Raw genomic sequence first — 21,139 nt, forward strand, 5'->3', positions numbered from 1 at the left:
TTGCCATTGTTCGGATATTCCGTGTAACTTAGTGTAGTCACTACAAGGGTCGTTGCATCTGCCTATTCAAGTGCCTTCTATTAGGGACGGTGGACATTATAGGGTTACCATACGTCCTCTTTTTTGACCTTTTTGAAAGTGTCCTCGGAGGACGCCCTTTTGTCCTCTTTTTTGAGATTTTGTCCTCTTTTTGAAAATTTAGGTCAGATTTAGAGCAAATTGCGAGTGATATGCCGTAAATTAGCACAGAAGTGACGCTCCGGCGGGTATTTCGGAGGAAAAAACGGTGTATTTAGCTCTGAGAGAAAAGAAGACCTTTTTTTTAGTCAACCGATCAAAAAGAGGTTTTTGAGAATTCTTCTCCGGTTTTGCCAATGATATATATCATATATCATTGGGTTTTGCAAGTCTCAAATTTTTGAAAAAGTGTCCTCTTTTTAGATTTCCAAAATATGGTAACCCTATATTATTATATATATATTATATTTTTGTCCTTGTCTTTTTTACAGCATATACACCAAACCATGATACACATACAATTATCTGTGCAAATGCATACCATGAATGCATGATATTATCATAGCCTTTATAAGGGCTATGATATTATCTTGTCCATTGTTCTAAAAACTGGCAAGTGGTATATAATTTTCTCCAAACGCATTATGAAGTCCTTGTTTTCAATACACATTCACAATGATTCCCCCGATCACCCCGCTGTTGCGATTCAATGACAACACTCTTTGATGCGATTGAGCTGTCGTCCCACGCTCGGCCCGGCTCCGAACTCCTACGTTTATGTCTTCTGAATGTATAATGTCTATAACTTGTGGAACGGCATAAATCTTAATACTGACTCATGACAGCTACCTTTCGCTATCTAGTAATCTCACGTTGGCGCGAAACTCCGAGTAAGATCGACATACTCGAACAGCACCGCACTCGCAGAACCTGCGTCAATCGCAGCACAGCGCTTGCAGGACGTAGCCGATATTATGGATCCTTCTTGGAGGAGGCACGAGATGATAAGGGATGTGAGAAGACGGGATGACTGGTGAGTGGCAACAAATAAGACACAACATCCGATTGGGTTGATTTCACCACCATGCAGTTGTTATTGCCGCCTTTGTCGGTGGCCGGGGAAACCCAACGAACAGCCAAAGGTAAGTTAAATTTGATTTACATCGCATCTATATATGGTTGCCGGTGAACTCGGCACTTGGTGAATTCGGCCGGACGAACTCGGCACTTGGTGAATTCGGCCATTGGTGCATTCGGCCATTGGTGAACTCGGACATCGGGAAATTTTGTAATAAAGTGTATTAACAGCTATTAATATGAATTATTAAACTAATAATAGTATTATCAAGTGATTGACAATGTTGTAAGCAGGGCTTTGGAGCCGGGGCCGTGCATTTTCACTTGAGCTGGAGCCGGAGCTCTACATAAAATTTAGCCGGAGCAGGAGCTGGAGCCCGTTATTTGAGGAGTAGCTCCGGCTCCGACCTATTTCATAAGATGCTATTATATATGCAACAACCACATCTGCTGATTTATCATAATTGAACACCAGGCCTGAATTTTAATGCTGTGCACAGCAATGGCATGGAGTAAATTGCGTTCTAGTGCAACTATGATGTTGTCGACAATTGACTAGTAGCCCCTTCAGTATGAAGTCACAAGCCGGCATGGCGGCACCTATATGTCTTTGTTGCTCCATCGGATGTTACTGACGGCTGACGGACTCTAGATTACTATAGATAACTAACCGACGGGTAGATTAGTAATCTATATAGACCAGGAATGGCCAACCTTTTTGGCTAAAGGGGCACATGCAATTGGCGAACGAGTGCGCGGTCCACTAGCCACGCCAAGCGGGTGAAATTTTCTAAGTTTATAAATAAACTAGGTTAGTATTGCGGGTGTATTGTATACCACCCGCTAGGCTCAGTTTGCAAGGACACGACTATTCGGCGTCTGGACACATCGATATCGAAGGTCTTCGATAATATGCGACAATCATTTTGTGCCTACATTTCACCGTCAACGATTTTTATGCGAGCGCAAACGCGAAAAGACTTTCTTCCGTAATTGCGAATAGGCCTACAGTTAGACTCAATGGGGTAAATTAGGCGTTTTTTTTTTTCATTTTTAGTAGGGGGTAGGCTACCAAGCAAGAAATCGTGTGACAATTAAGCACGCGAAGCGTGAAGAAAAATCTCGCTACTATTTTAGTTTATTGTAATGTACGACGATTTACTGAAAATGTGACTGTATGGACCCTGGATCTGCCAATGCGTCGGAACTGATATTTTAGTCATCAACATCCCAAGTGTCGCAGTCAGAATTATAATTTTTGGTTGGCATTGCAAGTTCACAATCTGAGCAATTATTCATTTTCGATAATACAATAGGACATTACCTCGCGAGCCATGCAAAACCCTCTCGCGGGCCACATTTGCGGGCCACCCCTGATATAGACAGGACCATTCGATAATTTTAGAGCCGGAGCTGGAGCCGGAGAAGTGGTTATAATGCGGCTCCGGAGCTGGAGCCGGAGCTAATGTATGATAGAAGAGAGCTCCGGAGCTGGAGCAGTTTAAATTTACGGCTGCTCCAAAGCCCTGGTTGTAAGGAGGTCAGGGCATGCGTAGATCACGCAGTCACGGCGTGATTAGATCACGTGATCACGGATTGCGCAAGCGCGGGAGATAACGCGACGTTCGCACATCCACATCGACTACGCGTGGTCGGCTCAGTGTTGATTAGACTTGGCGTGGGACGAACGGACGACTTTTGAGAAGATGGATATCTTTGTTTTATGCAATAACGAAATTTTAAAGGATCACCAATAAACGTTTCCCACGAACAGGAACAAAAATTTATAAACGTCAAAATAAATTTTTTTTGTGCCTTTGGAGAGACGGATATTAGGGTTGGGGAAAGGGGGATATTAGGGTTTGGAAGGGGGGATGTTAGGGTTGGGGGAAAGAGGGGTATTAGGGTTGGGTAAGGGGGTTATTAGGGTTTGGAAGGGGGATGTTAGGGTTGGGGGAAAGAGGGATATTAGGGTTGAGGAAAGGGGGATATTAGGGTTCGGGGAAAGGGAGATTGGAGGTGGGTTAGGGTATCCCAAGATTAGGGTTGGGGATGTCAGGGAAGGGGGGATATTAGGTTGGGGGATTGGAGGTGGGTTAGGGTATCCCAAGATTAGGGAAGGGGGATACTAGGTTGGGGGATTGGAGGTGGGTTAGGGTTGGGGGATGTTAGGTAAGGGGGGAAATGTGGATATTAGGGGAAAGGGGGATTGGAGGTGGGTTAGGGTCAAAGTTGGGGTTAGGATATCCCAAGATTAGTGCCGAGTTAACCGGCAAACATTCCAGTAACCAATCATGGTGACCGGTACCGCTACGCGATCTAGCACGGCACGTGATTCTCCTTTATCTGAGATATATATTCAATGCATTTTTATTACAAAATTTCCCGATGGCCGAATTCACCAAGTGCCGAGTTCGTCCGGCCGAATTCACCAAGTGCCGAGTTCACTGGTAATCATCTATATAGTATACTGTGGTTATGATATAGCTGTATTGTGGACTGGGCAACACTTTTTAGAGCACGTAACCAGTTCAGGGCTTCTTCTGATCCAATTGCCGGGTAACCCTAAAAGGAGGGAACGCGGAACTCGCGGAAATGGCCCCTAAAACGCGGAAACTGCGGAAAAAGCGGGAAACCTCGATTCCTAAAGCGCTGAAAACAAAGGAGAACGCGGAACAGTCGGTCATTGACCTCTATAGAGCACAAAGTAGGCACTAAAACGCAGAAACTGCGGAAAAAGCGGGAAACCTCGATTCCTAAAGCGCTGAAAACAGAGGAGAACGCGGAACAGTCGGTCATTGACCTCTATAGAGCACAAAGTAGGCACTAAAACGAGGAAACAGCGGAAAAGGCGGGACAGTCGGTCATCGACATTTGTAGATCTCATTGAAGGAACTCTAAAGTCTAAAACGAGGAAACTGCGGGACACCAATTTTAAAGTGAGGCGATTTAGGCCTCATAAATAGCAGTGAACTGTCGTAATAGTTGAAAATTGAAATTACCAGGTATCTGAGAGCCAGACAGTCGTTCACTAACAATTATATACCTGACCTCGCGGAACATACCTTGAAAACGCGGGAGCTGCGAGACACCCTAATTTCCGAGTATAAGGCAGATTTAACCTCACAAACGACCGTAAACCGTCGTGATAGTTATAAATCGAACTTATGAAGTATCTGAGGGTTAAGCCTTCGGTCACTGACCCTAATAGACGCTGTACTTGCTACCGATATTACCCCATCAACAAGATATACAGCAGTAGCCAACACCCCAACACACGGATTTTATTTTTATGATACAATCACGGATATCTAGATATCCCTGGATACAATAAACATATGAAGTCAAAATTGACCCCCGTACCGCTGCTATATTATTTACATCAGACAACGATATCAATTCCATTGAATTAGGCATCATTCGTTGCATACATGTAGTGTATTTCGCTCTGGATGTTGTGTCATTGCGGGTCAAGCTCACAGTATAGAGTCACTAAATATTCACAGACGGAAAGCTGGATTTTTCGAGCAAACTTTTGTAACAAGGCAAGTAAAATTTTGAAATTGTCAAGATGCATGCTCGTATAGTGTTGATTTTTTATGCTGCCAGCGACATGCACAGAGTGGCCCGCAGTTGAAATGCAATAGGGAAGACCGGGGACAAATGTAACTAGGGGCAAATGTAACAATCGACCTCACCGCTAGTAGGATGGAGTAATCAGCTTGATATTTTAAGTGCACATGCAGTAGTTATCTCTCCTATTATACCTTACTAACTACGTTGAGCTACGATGCGAAACCCCGGAATAATTTGCAAAAAACGAAATTTTTGACCCTTGAGTAAAGTTTTTCTGGTCTGGAATAATTTGTCTAGACGAATAGTACCTCAAGTAGTTACAACGTAATATGTGTAGCTGGAACAATGTTACTATAGTCTACCGTGGTGATGGAAAGAATAGGACTTGCATCGCCGGGAAGGTACCATGCTGAGACACTAATCATGGTCGAGCGTGTCAGGGGCAATCGTAACACTCTGTTGCTTTTGCCCCGTTACAATATGTTATCAATTCTGAAAGTCTTTGTTCATATATTGGTATTACCATTCATCTACTGCAGAATAATCTTGCAACAGCCAGAAGTTCACCAGAACAGATACTGCCTTGCGATACCAATTCTAACATGATCATATGTCGAAACGGCCGTACAATAGTGGTGATGTGAATCTGACGGTTCGGTTATTTTCGTGATTCAACCACCCTTTCTCATATTAATCGACTTTTGGTGTGCCGACTGTCCCGCGTTCCGCCTTTTCCGCTGTTTCCTCGTTTTAGTGCCTACTTTGTGCTCTATAGAGGTCAATGACCGACTGTTCCGCGTTCCGCGTTTTCCTCTGTTTTCAGCACTTTAGGAATCGAGGTCTCCCGCTTTTACCGCAGTTTCCGCGTTTTACGGGCCAGTTCCGCAGTTTTCGCGGTCCCTCCTTTTAGGGGTACCCTCCAATTGCCCCGATTATTTCAATGACTTCTTTACCTCTGAATCAAAAGCGCACAAGTACAACACACGCGCGTCCACGTCGTCCAAATATCATATCATCGACCGAAAAGATCATCGCTCTATCAAATATGCTGGACCTAATGTGTGGAACAGTATCCCGCCGGCCCAGACTGGAATCAGTGGTTGTTTTTGTCAATAAGTTGCGCGTGACAGAAGGGTTTCTTCCATAAAATAATTGAAGAATTAAATGAAAAGTTGCGCGTGACGTTTACCACCAATTCCACTCTGGCCGCCGGCCATCCGGCAGTCGACGAGCATGTCCACATTCAAGTCGAAATACAAGCAATTACTACTAAATAAATACAGTCCATCCTCAAGATTACCGGACCACAACTGACCTATCGATCTCGCTTCCCATGGCATGCCGCCCTATTTCTTGTCGCTTCCTTTTTCTATACTATCTTCTTTACTTTCATTCAGTGTGCATGCCTCCTCTTTACATCGCCTAGGGCAGGGGTTCTCAAAGGGTGGGTCATGGCCCACTGGTGGGCCACAGTAGCATTTGAGGTGGGCCACAAAGCTATTTAGAAAATTTTTGAATTAATGTAAGTTTAGCGATATTTGCTATGTTAAATGCTAAAAAATATATTCATAAACCTTTTCATCCGACTCTGATAAGACGCAGTGGCACATATGGATGAGTCAGAATGTACAACTAGAAAAGAAAGCAGAATGGACAAGCGGCGTCTTTTTCCACTGGTTTTGAACACCTACACTAACCCCAACTAAAATAATTTGGAGTATATAATAACTGGACGGTAATGTTGAAGTAACCAAGCACACCAGCAGGGTCATATCTCATATGCCGTTGAAAGGGGTGTGCAATAAACTCGGAATGAAGTGCAATTGATGTATAGATTCACTGTACTTCGGCAGGTCGTATTATTGTAAGATAAAAATAGCAATAATTGAAAATTATTAGCAACTTCTGAAGAAGGTATACTGCACCAACGCAACGAATCGTAATGGATTGAGGATTTGGCGGAGCGCATTAAACCTTGACGTCAGTTTAAAATGTCCGGCCTGGAAATCATTGTACATAATTTAAGAGTCGCATGAATTAATTGTATCATGGATATTCTGACATCGCAACTTCAGTTGGTTTGGTACAAGACATACAGCATGCATAATAAAGAAAAAACTACTTCTCCACTTCTCTGTAGTACACCCCATTCATTAATGAATAGTTTGAAGCTGGCCCAGAATGATTATATTATTCCCTACAATAGTGGAACTAAAACCCCAATCATACATTGTGTTTCGCGACGCGAATGGAGCAGCGGACGATCATAATATACACAGGGGATTTAGCCTGTGATCTACCAGAGCCATAACTGTCGCACCCAAACCCCAAATTGGGGGTTATCGAGGGGGCCCAAGATTATTTCGTTGGTCGTTTGTTGGAGGATATTCATTAAACTTGAAAATTTTCGTCACGCATCGCGCGATTTCATGTCCCGAGAGATCTACATTTAAATATCTTCGGTATATTAAGAGTAAAATGCGCATATTTTAAAAAAATAGGCACATCGGCGCCATCGATTAACACACATTGAACGGGATTATGATTCTAAGATAGGGCCACAACACATTTTCAAACCGGAAAATGGGCCACGGCCAAGAAAGGGCTGAGAACCCCTGGCCTAGGGCCTAGGCCAAGGTGGGTGTCAGATTCCATACACTACAAAAAATAATAAGACAATTTTAGTCTTATTGTCTTAAAGTGACTTTTTATGAAAAAATGTCTTGAAGAACAATTGATCTTAAAGACTAATCGGTTGTAACAAGAATTTTTAGTCTCAAAATTAAGACAGAAAATGCTTGAAAATAAGACTTTTTTTAATGAAAAGTCATTTTAAGAACTCTTTGTCTCAAAATTAAGACTGAAATTGCTTGAAAATAAGACCGTTGCCGCTTGAAACCAAGAGACAAATTACATGAAAATATTTTTTGTAGTGTAGACAACTCCTAGTCGCTTCGACATCTTCCTTTCTTTTCATTGTATCGCATATTTTGTGGTGTATTGAACTGATGAAATTGCTAATAAACCAATGCTAATGATGATTAGCGATCATACCACTCCCTGATTCCGAGAGTGGAATTGGTGGCAACGTCACGCAGAACTTTCTGTTCATATACCGGTAGGCCAGAGTGGAATTGGTGGCAAACGTCACGCGCAACTTTTCATTTAACTCTTTAATTATTCTATGGAAGAAACCCTTCTGTCACGCGCAACTTATTGACGAAAACAACCACTGATTCCAGTCTGGCCTGTAGGTACTTAATTATTCTATGCAGAAAAGCTCTCATCACGCAGGATTTATTTCAAAAATTGAACCGAGATCCCATTTGGGCCTGAGTCCTGTGCTCACAATTTGTTTTATTTTTTAATATTTTTTACCAAGGCAGTGGCTATTCGTCCGGATAGCCAGCAGCCGTAGTCCAGGCTATTCGTCCGGAACTGTGTGACGTAACTAAGCACTGCCAGCATACTGATGTGTGACGTAACCATGCGCCGCCAGCATGACGTTGCGGAGTTGACGGACTTCGGCTTGGCTGTTTAACGTTTGCATGTTTAGTTTATCGCTGTATATTACCGGAACATAATACCGTCGCTGGTTACCTATCTCTACTATTATCCAAACAAGGGAACTCAAGCGTAATGGTGACTTCCGCCACCTACAACGCTAGCGGTTTGGGTTCAATTACCCGAGGATTATCTGGGCTACTTTAGCCCAGTCTCACTCGGTCCTACGTCGTCGATAAGCGCAGAGAGAGACTAGTTGAAAGACCGGAACTATAGAGATTGTACAATCCTACAATCTCTATACCGCAACAAAGAATCGAGTGAAAACGAGAAAGGAAGGGCTGTCTGAAAATGGAAGACGCGACAGGATCAAGATCGAACCTACACAAGCTGAGGTGGAAACCAGATTGAGATACTATGGTCTTCCGGCATCCTAATGTCTGTTCTGTTCATTACATCACATTATGTCCTGTATATCGCATTTTATGTGTGTGTATTTAAAAATGTATCACCCGACGATAATTACTACGAAATTGAATTACAAGCGCCGTGATCAAATATAACGTGCATTCTATACTTCATAAAATTGACTGATTGGATTGGCGATTGGAGGATCCACGAGGGTAGACAACGAGTAGTAATAAGAAGACTCTGGCAGTTATCGCAGTTGCTCTCTGTCACAATACCCTGAAATTACTCCTGCATGAACTGAACACTGATTATTTCACATTCATTTCTATGATGATCTCCCGATCGCTTCGCTGCAGCGAGACTGTGGACTTCTGTCCTTGCTTGCTGTAGTTTTTGTATACGTTTTGTTGATCCTAATGTGCAATTGTATTGCAATGCATCTGTAATACCATTGAGATGCCTTCATTAGTCAATGAAAAGGAATTAGTCGTTGTATATGAGGTACAGAATACAGCCATCCACAACGCGATATATCCCGGGTTACGATATATATCATCTTCTAGCAGATGTGCTGGAAAGATAGAGATGAAAACAGGGCGAGTTGAACCAGTGTCCAAATCAGGGCTGTGGAGTCGGAGTCTGGGTTATTTTCGCTTGATGGAGTCGGAGTCGTGGGGAAAATACTGACTGGAGTCGGAGCCGGAGTTTGCGAGAATGACCCTGACTTCGACTCCGATTCCAAATTCTCTATCATGAAAACATTTGCTTTCAAAGATTCCAGGGGCATGCCACATTTATCCCAGATCTTCATATGTGACCAGACCATAAAATAGAATCTTACATAGCAGATTTATTTGACTTGAAATTTTTTTCGGTACTTCGCATGAATCATTGTCACTAGATTTCTTGCATTCAGTATTTGAGCCCGCTTCTGAAAATTATAAATACATATTATTCACAGAATGGAGTCTAACTACGCTCGCAATTAATAGATAACGTGTCGTCCAACATGCGGCTTCGCTTGTGCACTCGCAGCGAGATCATCAACAAAACATTTGCACAAAATGATTGAGGCATGTTCACTGATACCGTCGAATAATCCTGTCCTTGTCAAAAGAGCCCATTGGTACACAGATGCAACCCCCAATGTATGTTAGCAACATATAATTCAGTCATTATATTGCAAAAAAAATTCGCGCTTCGCGCCACCAGGGCCTGATTGCGCACTGCACACAGTTGCATGACATATTGTTATCAATTTTAGAGCGTATTAATATAAGTCTTGTTTGCAATTTTACCTAATTCGGTTCGCTCCTATCGGACGACTAAAAAAGGCTATCAACATTCCAGTTGCCCGCGCAATGGTTTGTAAATATCATGTGTCCATTTGGCCATAAAAGTTGCCCACCCCTGATATAGATAAAATTAGACATCACTTGCAAATTACAACTCAGTTGCACAGGGGAAGAAAATCGCAATATGCGTTTTCGCGATGCAGTCAAAATTGATGCAATTGTTACAATTATACCATGATACTGTGACAGAGCAAATGCGTCGACTGGTTTTGTAAAATTGTAAAAATGATGTAAATATGACCAAACGATGCTTCCCACTTGACAAAATTATAAATATTTGTAGTGTAGCTTAGCTATTTCGGTCGAACTAATGATTGAGAAAGACTGCAAGTCCAAATCCTTGAATACTTGATTAAGTACATGTAGTCTAGACATAGGCTATGGTCTTTGACTACTTAACTAAATTCATGGATTGACTACTTAACTAAATTCAGGGATAAATAGAACTATATATCCCTGACTAAATTCCATTTATGACCAATGACTATTAGTAGTAAGATTGTGTGTGCTTGTAATCAGGATAGTGTGCAATGACAAAATTAGTTAGTTCAATCTCTTTATTAGTTGCTGACTCATACACAATAGCTACACTTGGATTTTTTATCTACATTTTTATTATACAGGATTGGATATCTGCCATATTTGAATGATTCATACATTTTAGGATATTAGAGAGTCCATGTTATAAAAACTTGAAAAAGGAAGGATATTTAGCAAATCTTTTTTTCATGTTAATTGCATAGTGGATAATTCGAGCTGTGCCACAATGAAACAATTTAGCATGCCACCGTTAAGTATATATTTGCATATGTTTAATGGTTGTATGATACTCGACAATGTGGCATATAATTTTCGAAGTAAATTGGTAACAATGCTGGAGTCGGAGTCGGTACGTTTAAGGACCCAGGAGTTGGAGTCGGAGTCGGTACGTTTAAAGACTCAAGAGTCGGAGTCGGTTTATTGAAAATGTGTAGAGTCGGAGCCGGAGTCGGTGGTAAAATTTACCGACTCCACAGCCCTGATCCAAATACCAGGTCTAATATCAGTTCAGTTCGGTTTATTAGCATTTTTTATCGGTTCAGTAGACCACACAAATTGCTTTTAGGGGAAGACGGCGATTATTTATTGCTATGACCACAAAGCAGGGGTAGCATAGCAGAGATGCGGTACTTAGCTTAAATTTTTCTTCGGATGGTGTCATCGCATAGTAGTGGACAATGTTGGACTGGAAATCATTTCACTGCATGATGTACCGCGCGCTCACTGCTCAAGTGCTCATGCTCACGCATCGTGTACTGTTTCTTTGAGATTCACTGTGTGCTGCCATACAAACAATGTATTCGATATATTTAAGAGCATGGCGCTGTTATGTAGGCTACTGATAACCTAAACACATAAACAGCCGAAGTCAGTCAATACTCAATAATGCCAGTATGCGGCGTGTTGGTTTTTAACAGTTATGTCAAACAAAACATTTATTTCGGATAGCTACGTCACACAGTTCCGGACGAATAGCCTGGACTATGGCTGCGGGCCACTGCCTTGCTTTAACTTGGAAAATCATCGCTGCTCACTTGTTATATCAGGCAAAACGTACTGTGATTGGGCCCCGTGGATATACTCAGCTATATCACAGCCATTATCACTACTGTGGATATACTCGGAACTCGCCTATCGCAGCTACATCACTACATGAGATATGAATGGCAACACAGTGTGTTGTTATGGTTATTCGTACATCGTGTCTGGGGTGAGTTCGGACTGTGTTGCAACTCGGACAATTGTGTCGTGGGGTTGTTCGAACCTCATCTCCACATCCACAGTAGTGGATCATTTCAAAAAATGCACCGAGATTCCATGCGGGTGCGATAGTTCAGTATATCCACGCCCCACCTCCAATATTACAAGCTTTCATTATTGAATTCGAATATTGTTGCAGACTTGCGGTGAGATCAAAGTATAGCTTACAACCTTTATCCATTTTCCGCATTTGAGAAAATTAACTTCATGTAGTTTTCATTTTCTTGCGACCATATGTTGGACATGATTAAGTTGGAAACGATGTGACAAACATAAACTTTAAACATGGCCGGGGCGTAGCCAGTCAAGGTAAAAACGGGGATACGAAAAGAAAAACAGAGGGGGGTATATTTTCAAGAATGGAGAATGCTTCGAAAATGATGTTACAAATTCTAACCGATTCAACACTTTAAATGTACGCACGAATGCAGATTTTCCAAAGGGTAAAATGATCTTGTGTTGGTGACTTCATCATTCGCATATATAGAACCCAGTTGTGCAATTTAAATGTAACACCACAAACTGTTAGCTGCTAAGATAACAGCAGGAAGCAAGACAGAGACATATCTTGACCTTGATTACCAAAGCGAGGTTCATTGTCAAGAAAGAGAATGCAGATCATAATTATTACCGCGTAACTGGAGGTCTCTTCATTTTGTATCAATTTTTCAGCTTGTTGTAGCACATGATCTGGATGAATTTTGTTTTAAATCAATATGATATCTACTGTCTGCTAAGATGGTATGGTATTTTCGGTGTGTGAAAACCAATTAACGCTCAAGCTTGTGTGATACAATCATGAATAACAGCTCAGGCTCGCAATCCAAAAAGCATTCCCAAATGCGTTTTGTTGCAAAAGTGACAATTGCAAATTGTCTATGCCATGACTATAACTTCTCGTCATTACCACATAACATCGAGCAATGATAGCAATATCAATCACGCTTCGCAAGTCATGGAGCGACTTCATTTTCCTAGCCTCCTATGTTTAACTGCTAGCCAAGTGTGTTAAGACATGACAATGAGCAGATGCCCCGGAGGCCCGAGATACCAAAAGACTGGAAATTTGTAAACCAGCGCAACAACCGAACTAAATCATTGCAAATTGGATCAATGCGTGACATATTCCGCATCAGACATTTGAAACAGTAGACCTACAATCTGTTATGGCACTATAAGGATCTACTGTCTCCTGTCCTTCTGTGAAAACGCTCATTGGGCATCTAACCGCGAATGAGCAATTATGCTAAGATATACCAGAGCTTGGAAACGGGCGATAATGGACACCGATTACCTCCACTGTCTGCGCCCGAACATGGTCTAAACATAACCGAAAAAATGAATATTTATAAAATCTTGATTTTCTATCGGTTTGAAAAATGGATCTCAAAATTTGGGAAGTGCAAATAAGCTACTTTGATTTCATCGTTATGATGTGAAGTGAGCAGAGACGGTCATTAACGAAGTACTTTTACTTCTCAAAGTACTCCAAGTAGGTTTCGCCTGCTTACTCAAATGTTTAGGATTTCATACTATACTTGTAAAGTTTTCTAGGAAAAACTAGGCCTATAGAATACTTACTTTTTGACAAACTTAGGAATAGTTGAATAGAAATTTACGACATTACTTGTAGGCTACTTCTAAATGTATACCAACTGTCAGTGCCTTGACCATCTCTGGAAGTGAGTAAGTTCCGATAATGTACCATTCATAAATTAAAAACAAATCTAGTACAAGGCCACAAGATCAGAGCTGGTCAGAGTAGTGATTGTAGTTAACTCAAGATAGCCGTCTATTTCTTCTCAATTAGCGGTAGCAATTTATGAGCAAGTAAAAAAGTCAGTATTCTAGGCCTAGTTTTGCCTTGAAAACTGAAAATTGTTGAATAGAATTGACGGTAGTCTAAAATTCTAGTAATTTAAGTAGGCAGAATCTACTTGAAGTACACTTCTAACGTAGCAGTACTTAGCTCGTCGCAAAAGTCTCCAATTTGTGGCATTTTCTTCTCACAGCTATGAGTAAACTGAACGGGACTGATATCCGTGTTTTGTAACCTTACCACTTATTCCTTTTCAGTTACCAAGGAAGATATTATGAACGGGACCATGCCAGGCGTGACTATCCTGACAGGAGGTGGGCTGCATAAATTTATAGAATTGTAGTAAGCTGGCAATGCGTCGTTACTCGGGTTGGGCAAAATCGAGTGCCTGACCGACTCGATAGTATGACATACAAGTATGAAAGATATGGAATGCTCAAATAGGTGCCTTTTATGCGTCCAGTAAGAATATAACGTCGGTTCTATATCATGTCAAAGATGATTTGCTACATTTTCAAATATGCCCATTTCATTGCGATTTGTGACAGTGCTGTTGGTTGATTTTGACTTGGGGGAAATATAATTCCAGCAACGTGTGTAGCTTTGTAGCACATCTTTCGGATGCTGCGATATGACAAATCGAGGTTTCAAGGCTTCCACAGTGGAAAATAGTATGGAAACTAAAAAGTATCAGTCTCATTGATAAATCAACTCTTGGTGTATCATTTCAGTAGGCCTACTCGAAGCAATCATCTTTTACTACTCGACTCGAATCATTACAATTTATGCTCGACTCATTGTGCCCTAATCATGAATTGCTTTATCGAAGATTTGCTACATTTCTGTCTGGTTCAACTCAAGGCCTTGAATTTCAGACAGAATTGGGATCGGGGAACGCGGCCAACGCCTTATGATCGACGCTCGAATGGCTATCGCGATACCAGGAGAGTTCGGGAAAACTACAGGACTTCTAGAAATGGCCAATTCGATAACTACTCCAAATCGGACAGATATTCTTCAAGGAGAAACTTCGATAACTATTCGAAACCTGGGCGGTATTCATCAAGGGGCCGTTCCTCTTACAGAGGTTGTGATTGAATAGTATTCTTTGGATGACACTCGCCAGCAACTAGTACAGAATTGGAAAGAATATTGTATGTCAACAATCGTTTCACCAATTAAGACATGAAAATTCAAAACAGATGGCTCAACATACCATTTTTATTTTTAGATTTTAATCAAACTCCTTCTGTTGGTACCAACTAGATTTTTCATTAAAGTCTAATCAAATAGCTGGTTCACAACATCCATTGTAACAGAATAAATATTCTTCTGTTACAATGGATGTTGTATTGAAAGCTAAAGTCTAATCCAAGGCACATAAATCTGTCATCTCAATAATTTTCCGCACAAATGTGGTGATACGGTTGTTGATATACAAAGTTTATTTTAATGTTCTACTGACAATTACCCTGGCCGAAAATATTCTGGATCATTTCAGTACCAATACATTATTCAGTTGTATATTGAAGAGTCCCTTGAGTTGTTATGATATTTTTAAATATCATCTTGACTCTACGTGTTTCCATACTGCAATGCATTCACGGCACGGCAGTTACATGGAATATGATGATGACTCCTGTTTCAGGTCACCAATCGAGAGGTCGCGGGAGAGAACACAGAGGCAGGATTGAGAACGATCCGGATGATGAGGAATACATGAGGAAGAGGCAAGAGGTAAACTTAGTGAATGTCACTAATTTCAAAAATGCAAGCCAACTATATCAATATCGGATACTATGTTCATTCTACCAAAAATTATGTCATCATTCATTTACGTAACATCAATGTCAGCAACTATATAAACCAGTGGTCAGCAACCTATGGCTTTTTAGCAATATATGGCTCTTTGACAAATTTTTAATTTTGTACTCAATTTATCAATATTTCATGAACTTGTTAGTAAATTTTCATGATAGCCCGAACAATGATTCTCGGTGGCAGCATAAATATGTCTTTGAGAGATCAAGACAGTGGGGTAACCAGCTAGCAAAATGTAATGACTTTGAATCATCACTTATACGTCGAAATCCAATTTGACTTGAATTGTGACTTGACTCGTGACTTGACTCGAGTCAAAATCTGCAATGGCTTGTGACTCGAAGGTAGCGACTTGATCCCAACACTGCTATGTATACTACGGGTTTAGGGAATTCTTATGTCGCCGAATAGACCCTATTCTTTGAGATATTTCACATTTTTGTTGGGATTAGTGCTCAAATATGCAAAATTTAGCATAGATAAATTTCACTTTATATACTACAACTTCGATGAGTTCACATCTGTCTCTTCAAGTGTGCGCATACAGTATTATTCTATTTCTGAAGCGATATCATTTAAGACGCAATTGTTAACACAGAGAGCCTTCTATACGCGCGTCTTGTTTCATGTGGAAATCAAGCCAAAATTATGATATTAGGCCATAGGCGCCGAACGCTAATTTTCCTTAGGTATGCGAGTTCGATGACGTCACAAAGGAATGACGTCATGATCTGACGGAATTGATAGTTAGGGTTAATATAGCATCAATTCATGAGGGTTAAGTGCATGCATAAATGCTAGGGTTGTCCAAAATTTGGAAAATCTTACAAATCCCCCGTTGTAATGTCTTATTCTATAGATTATTGATAAAAAACGACACTGAGCCTGAAAGAAGCTCACAGGAAGGCCGTTAAGATTTCGTGCAAAGCGTTTGAAAGTAGCTGCCGAAGAACGGGCGTGCCACCGACCATAGAACGGCGAGAAGACTAGTAGTCACGAAACCACGGCTCTTGATTGGCTTATCGGCTATGCTTCAATGACCACGACAGCAGCAGCTTGTTGATTAGGTGATCAAGGAGTCTGCTACCGGCGGCGATTCTGAAAGCGTATTGTATGTAGGCTGACGGATAACGATTTATGATTGATTCAGGGTATGTTGAGGTACGAAATACATGATGAACAAACAACAGCTGCTTCAAAAAAAACGTCTAAAGCATGACCGCTTTATTGTGAAGGAAGCCGCCGTAGCCTATGCCTTGTTTTCAACGAGGGAAAGCATAGGCGCTTATGCAAGTGGCGACGGATTCCTAGTTTCAGAAAGGATATATAAGTATTGAATACATATATAAAGCTTAGAAATGACACTATAATTTGTGTGATCTTATTGGGCTCAGGTTGTAGTACATAGTTGAAGTTTTGAAAGCTCTAAGGATCGACTGAATCAGCGGGTTATGTTGGGCACTTGTCAGATGCTTCCATCAAACTGTATTCACTTGCAAGTGTTGTCAAAGTCCTTGATGATAACGCAGAAAAGAGGTGTAAAACTGAGCACAGACAGACTATGCTTGATATGATATACAAACTATGCTGGTTACTGTGCACTATGCAGCATTGTCTGTGCTTACCTTTACACCCCTTTTCTGCGCGATTATTAAGGACTTTGACATAACATATCCAGCATAGTATGTGCTCACCTTTACACCTCTTTTCTGCGTTATCATCAAGGACTTTGACAACACTTGCAAGTGAATACAGTTTGATGCAAGCATCTGACAAGTGTTAAGCATAACCCACTGATTCAGCCGATCCTTAGAGCTTTCAAAACTTCAACTATGTACTACAACCTGAGCCCAATAAGATCACACAAATTATAGTGTCATTGTTAAGCTTTATATTTGTATTCAATAATGATATATCCTTTCTGAAACGAGGAATCCGTCGCCACTTGCATAAGCGCCTATGCTTTCCCTCGTTGAAAACAAGGCATATAGGCTACGGCGGTTTCCTTCACAATAAAGCGGTCATGCTTTAGACGTTTTTGTGAAGCAGCTGTTGTTTGTTCATCATGTATTTCGTACCTCAACATACCCTGAATCAATCATAAATCGTTATCTGTCAGCCTACATACAATACGCTTTCAGAATCGCCGCCGGTAGCAGACTCCTTGATCACCTAATCAACAAGCTGCTGCTGTCGTGGTCATTGAAGCATAGCCGATAAGCCAATCAAGAGCCGTGGTTTCGTGACTACTAGTCTTCTCGCCGTTCTATGGTCGGTGGCACGCCCGTTCTTCGGCAGCTACTTTCAAACGCTTTGCACGAAATCTTAACGGCCTTCCTGTGAGCTTCTTTCAGGCTCAGTATCGTTTTTTATTAATAATCTATAGAATAAGACATTACAACTGAGGATTTGTAAGATTTTCCAAATTTTGGACAACCCTAATAAATGCCGATTATGCAATATCTTCGTCTTAACAAACTTGCGCGTATGATAAGCTTGTCAACGAGTCCGGAAGTGCTGTCAATTAGCGAGTCCCTGATCACTAGCGAACAATTAAATACGCCGCTTATCACCGCGTATTACGTAACCTCCGCGACGATTTGCGCAAGGCAAAATGTCTGAGTTGTTATGGAATCTGTTCTATAATGGCACCAATTTCAGGTTGTTCAAACCTCTCTCGTCTTTTACAACTCAAGCCTTGACAGTTGACACATATATTCTGATGGTTATGTTTAGGTATTAGCGGAATGCACTTACGCATGCACGGCGCACTCACAATCGCACATGTCTGCGGAGATTCGATGTCATTCAGTTCAGCGATGTCACTCTTTAATTACAATCGCTAACCAGCAATCACCTAACGGCATTGTCACCAAGCCATCGAGAGATTGGAGCCAACGCATGCTAGGCTCGAGAGATCGGAGCCAACGCATGCTATTCTAGGCGCTAGACGCGATAGTTGGCCAGCGATTATATCTTTTGTACCAGGCCTGTCGCGGATGCGATTGTGTAGGCAAGCGATAATATCGTGTGCGCCAATGCAGATGCGATAGTGCAGGCAGCGATGGTACAGTTCGCACCGGGCCTACTGCTGATGTGATTGTTCAAGCGAGTGAAACTAGGCTTGTTGGAGACGCGATAAATCAGGCAAGCGTCCTAAGCGATGATCATCGAGCGCGCGGCAATCAATGACATAACTTCGTGCGTTACATTGTGCACAGACGAATCTCGCTAATTGGCAACGCGCTTATCGCTAATTGGCCGCGCGCAGCGGGTTACCTCGCTCACATAAGCGGCAGCAGGTAATGTAAACGGAAATACATTGTGATTCGTTCTGAATAACACAATCGGGGTTTATGCCGATGCATGCCAAACCGAATTCTAGGTATGCCGTATACCTAAAAAATGTCTAGTTCAATATTAGCGGTAAACAAAATATTTTTGCAAATCAAAAAAAGGTGTCGTCAAAGCCCAAACACTACATTCAGTAACGCTCAAAGTTCAGTTAGTAAGCTGTCAAAGCACGCTAATCAATCATATACCTCCATTTTCAGTAAAAGCCCTTCGATGTCTTTACAGTGAAAAAGGTTGAAGCACAGAAATAATTCTTTCTCTCCTTTATGGTAAAATGTTATTCAAGCTCCAGTTCGAGGGCAGTTTTTGTCTTAGAGTCGGGTACTTCCTCAGAGTGAGGCACAGATCGCAGAGAAGATTCTAAATCTGTGTAAGTCCGAGTATTCTACTTATGACGATTAAATTAAATAAATAATAAATATCGATATCTCAAAAAGTAGAGCCAATTCATAGAAACAGATGTCATTTTCGGTGTCAGCAGCCCAAACATACCTAATACCATTAAAATGTCTTTGACACTAAAAAAAAGTTTTTATTGTTGGCCAGTGTAATCATTGACGGTTTCACAATGGTTTGACAATTTTCCATCGCTCATACCTGACGACATGTGAGGCACTGCCTCACTCGCCTCCCTTAACCCCACGTCACTGATGTATCATATTCTAGCAGTGGGTATGTACTGCTGTAGTGACCATATTTGGTTCCGGGTTGCCATATTTTGTAAATCTTAAAAGAGGACACTTTTTCAAAATATTTGAACTTGTTCCGGAGGAAAATCCTTAAAAAGTGGCAAATTTTTCCCACTTCGTGGTCGGTTGACTAAAAAAAAGTCAACTTTCCGGCTCAGCTCCCGAAATACCCGTCGGAGGTATTTCAGTCGAATTTGGCCCGGTATTTAACCAAAATTCTCAAAATAAAAAACATTTGATCGTCCTCCGAGGACACTTTCAAAAACCCACATATTTGTGCTACCAATATGTCACAAATTGTAAATTGTGACTAACAGTTGATTGACATGTATGGCTTTCTGGGTGTTACAATTGAAAATATTGGGTCAATATGACTCTAAGGTCGAAAAAGGTTCCCGACCCCTGATATAGACTCCACAAAGAATTAATATTCTACTTGAGTAAATCAATTTCGGATACTATGCCGACTGCCATGGAATATAATATACAAACAGACATTAGCGCCGTATCTCTCGTGTCAAAAGAGTTGGCGGCATCGATGCTACTTGAGTAGAATTGTTAGCGACATTAACAAAATAGATACATCCGGTGAAAAGTGCATCTGACAAATTTTGAATATTCGTCCCTCTGAACAGATTTGCACAACTAGAAAATTTTCAGCTTTTCTAAATTATATTAGAATTATAGCTACGGTATATAGTTTTTAAATTAGACTAAGATTAGGTGATAGCTTCGCAGTTTTTTTCGAATTAGATCGGAATTATAGCTACACAGGTTTTTCCAAACTAGATCATAATTAGAATGGCAGAATTCGCAAAAACTTATAAATTGTTCAGCTCATATCAAACCAAAGCTCATTCTCAAGGATAAAGCCCATGTCCGTGTCTGTACACTGGGCTCAGATCGTTCCGCACAATACAGTTCTCCTACGGCATTTACAAGAAGACCAGAAACTTGTTTAGAATTAGATTACCGGCGGCAGTTGGCTCTAATTAGTCAATTAGATAATTCTAGTTGACCAAGTCTGCCTTTAAATGTTAGGTTCTGAACGCTCGAAGGGCGGAAGAAGAAAACTATGTGCCTGAAGAAATCAACTTTGATGAGTTATCAGCAATGGGGCTGCCGGCTGGATTTGGTGCCCCCCACAATAAGGAGAAAAATGCGGCAGAACATACCTCATCTGCACGCAACACTGCTCCATCGAACGACCCATCTGGGGCATCATGACAAATGTGAACGAAATGCTAAGGAATCGGCACGCCGTCGCAGAACTGAGCGACTGCTGCAGCCCGGGTTGTACTGACTCAACTAAAGTCACCTTCCTTAATATGGAAAATGACTCGGCATGAGTCGCTTTCTGTATTGTATTGACTCGACTTGTACTCGAGTCACTGCGGAGTGCGTATGACTCGAGACATTCAATATAACGAGCTTAGCTCATACATCTATTTTGATAACCTTTCTTGGATGTAATCTCTTTTTACCTGTTTGAACAAACATGTAAAGAGTGAGAAAAATAGAAGTATTCAATGAATGTGACTCGTTTGATATCACACAAGAGCTGTGAAAAAGTGACTTGAACACAGGGTTGTTATGATCCATCCAAGTTGTAATTATCTAGTGACTCGACTTGTACTCGCGTCATTGCGCATCTTGAGACTTGGACGGCCAAGACAGGAGTTTTGTTGGAACTTGGAAGAACAGTAAGCCACCAC

At 41.3% G+C, this 21,139-nt stretch overlaps 2 protein-coding genes and 1 long non-coding RNA gene across 3 annotated transcripts in view; 2 read left to right on the forward strand and 1 right to left on the reverse strand.

Annotated features, from left to right (window-relative positions):
* The window catches only part of LOC145452231 (actin-binding protein WASF3-like), a 68,591-nt gene that overhangs the window by 36,836 nt on the left and 10,616 nt on the right, over positions 1–21,139 (reverse strand). The window lies entirely within an intron of this gene.
* On the forward strand, positions 739–20,958 carry LOC145452237 (uncharacterized). Its single transcript, XM_080330458.1, has 5 exons — positions 739–1,051; positions 13,818–13,874; positions 14,436–14,647; positions 15,209–15,297; positions 20,466–20,958. The coding sequence occupies exons 1-5, from the start codon at positions 993–995 to the stop codon at positions 20,649–20,651; spliced, it is 603 nt and encodes a 200-aa protein (XP_080186584.1). The 5' UTR covers positions 739–992; the 3' UTR covers positions 20,652–20,958.
* Positions 15,304–20,257, forward strand: LOC145452238 (uncharacterized). The gene is made up of 2 exons (XR_013919257.1): positions 15,304–16,587; positions 17,400–20,257. It is a non-coding gene; the product is annotated as an uncharacterized LOC145452238 (long non-coding RNA).

Source organism: Botryllus schlosseri, chromosome 12 (genome assembly GCF_051294905.1).
Source record: "Botryllus schlosseri isolate E-star chromosome 12, Bs_hap1, whole genome shotgun sequence".
NCBI classification, from domain to species: Eukaryota; Metazoa; Chordata; class Ascidiacea; order Stolidobranchia; family Styelidae; genus Botryllus; species Botryllus schlosseri.